This window comes from Colobus angolensis, unplaced genomic scaffold (assembly GCF_000951035.1).
Source record: "Colobus angolensis palliatus isolate OR3802 unplaced genomic scaffold, Cang.pa_1.0 Scaffold476, whole genome shotgun sequence".
Lineage (NCBI taxonomy): Eukaryota > Metazoa > Chordata > Mammalia > Primates > Cercopithecidae > Colobus > Colobus angolensis.
Genome location: NW_012118221.1, coordinates 86,920 through 89,025, shown reverse-complemented (window position 1 = coordinate 89,025; position 2,106 = coordinate 86,920). Strand labels below are relative to the sequence as shown.

The 2,106-nt window shown below is 36.8% G+C and overlaps 1 protein-coding gene across 2 annotated transcripts in view; it reads left to right on the top strand.

Annotated features, from left to right (window-relative positions):
- The window catches only part of CDKL3 (cyclin-dependent kinase-like 3), an 83,086-nt gene that overhangs the window by 73,523 nt on the left and 7,457 nt on the right, over window positions 1-2,106 (top strand). For both annotated transcript variants that reach the window (XM_011958806.1, XM_011958807.1), the window contains one exon: window positions 1,328-1,425. In XM_011958806.1, the coding sequence (XP_011814196.1) occupies window positions 1,328-1,425 (98 nt within the window). The remainder of the gene's footprint in view (window positions 1-1,327; window positions 1,426-2,106) is intronic.

Genomic DNA, 2,106 nt, shown 5'->3' with positions numbered 1-2,106 from the left:
ATCCCTTGTAAGTTGGATTCCTAGGTATTTTATTCTCTTTGAAGCTATTGTGAATGGGAGTTCGTTCATGATTTGGCTCTCTGTTTGTCTGTTACTGGTATATAAGAATGCTTGTGATTTTTACATATTGATTTTGTATCCTGAGACTTTGCTGAATTTGCTTATTTATTTATTTTTTTATAACAGAGTCTCACTCTGCCACCCAGGCTGGAGTACAGTGTTGCAATCTCAGCTCATTGCAACCACCACCTCCTGGGTTCAAGTGATTCTCGTGCCTAGCCTCCTGAGTTGCTGGGACTACAGGTACCCGCCACCACGCCTGGCTATTTTTTGTATTTTTAGTAGAGACGGGGTTTTATCATTTTGGCCAGGCTGGTCTCGAACTCCTGACCTCAGGTGATCCACCCGCCTTGCCCTCCCAAAGTGCTGGAATTACAGGCATAAGCCATTGCAGCTGGCTGCAAAGCATGAATTTTTTATTAGCTCAATGTTGTTGAAATGTTAGAGCAGTATTTGAGAAATCTGGTTTAGTATATGACCTGGAGTAAATTGCCTTTCTATGTTTCTTCATGATCATTTACCCATATAGTAGCAGAAATTTTATATGTATTTTGGGCATCCAAGAATTAAATATATAAGATTTATAGGCTGAGCATGGTGGCTCACACCTGTAATCCCAGCACTTTGGGAGGCCAAGGCGGGTGGATCACCTGAGGTCAGTAATTTGAGACCACCCTGGCCAGTATGGCAAAACCCCATCTCTATTAGCCAGGCGTGGTGGCTCATGCCTGTAATCCCTGCTACTTGGGAGGCTGAGGCAGGAAAATTGCTTGAAACTGGAAGGCAGAGGTTGCAGTGAGCCAAGATTGCGCCACTGCACTCCAGCCTGGGTGACAGAGTGATGAGACTCCATCTCAAAAAGAAAAAAGAAAGATTTATAAACTTAAGATTTATCTCAGAATGAACACACTTTTGTCTTGAATAAATGTTCTTATGTTTCTTTGAAGAACAGTGACACCTTGTGAAAAGTTAATATAATAGCAAGAATATAATCATTATACAGTTCAAGAGGAATTTTCTGATCCACTTAACAGTTACACTGAGAATAATAAAATAAAAGTCTTATTTTGATACTTAGTAGACTATTTGTAAAGTTATAAAACAAATAATTTACCGTATTTTACCATTATAACTCATAACTTGTTCCTTTGTAATAAACTGAGAAACTGACTTAGTGGATATCAGAATCTCTATTTGAAATTCTTGGAAAGTAAAATTTCAAAGTAGGAATAACAAATTTTCATTGTTTTGTATATTTTTACAAAAGTTAAACAGATAAAAATGCTGAAGAGGGAGTCAAAGAAAACAGATTCATGTAAGATACCAACTTTACTTAATGTGGATCAAAACCAAGAAAAACAAGAGGTAACTCTTTTTGTGTATAGCTTTTACTAAGGCATGTTGTTTAGAGGACTTGACTCAGTGTATAAATTTAGTTATTACTATTAGAAAGCTATATGAAAATTTGAAATTTTATAATCTTTGAACTCAAGAAACAGATCTGTATTTTCCTAGAATAGCCCATTAATAAAAGTTTCTAAAAGTTATTTTTTGGTGGGTAATGTTGAATAATTAGAATGCATGGCACCCGGGGAAAATAGTGTCTATATTGTGTGTAATGTCAGATATCAGGCAGGTAAGCCAGACTAGTGAAAATGAATAATGGTATAAATATACAGTTATATGGCCACAAGCACGTGTGTCTCTGTCTTAAAGCCTCTTCCTTCCTTGTTGTTTTCTCTCCAGTTTATTCCCCTGTGTATCTCTGCTGTCTGCCTACTGTCCTATTTTAACAAATATTTGCTCTCAGCTAACTATCAGGTAATCTTGTTGAAATATTCCCAGTCCCTACCCACCAGAGAGATTCTCAAATTTTATTTGAAAATTTTGAAGCCTGTAACATCCAAATGAATGCTCTATAAAGACAGTCGTTTAAGAGAAAGAGATTGTGCCGAGCACCCACTGAATTAAATCATATTGATGGCCTCCTATTCTGCACTTGTGAGGTCATCTCTGTATGTGATTTATCAACTTCTGTTTTTTTTT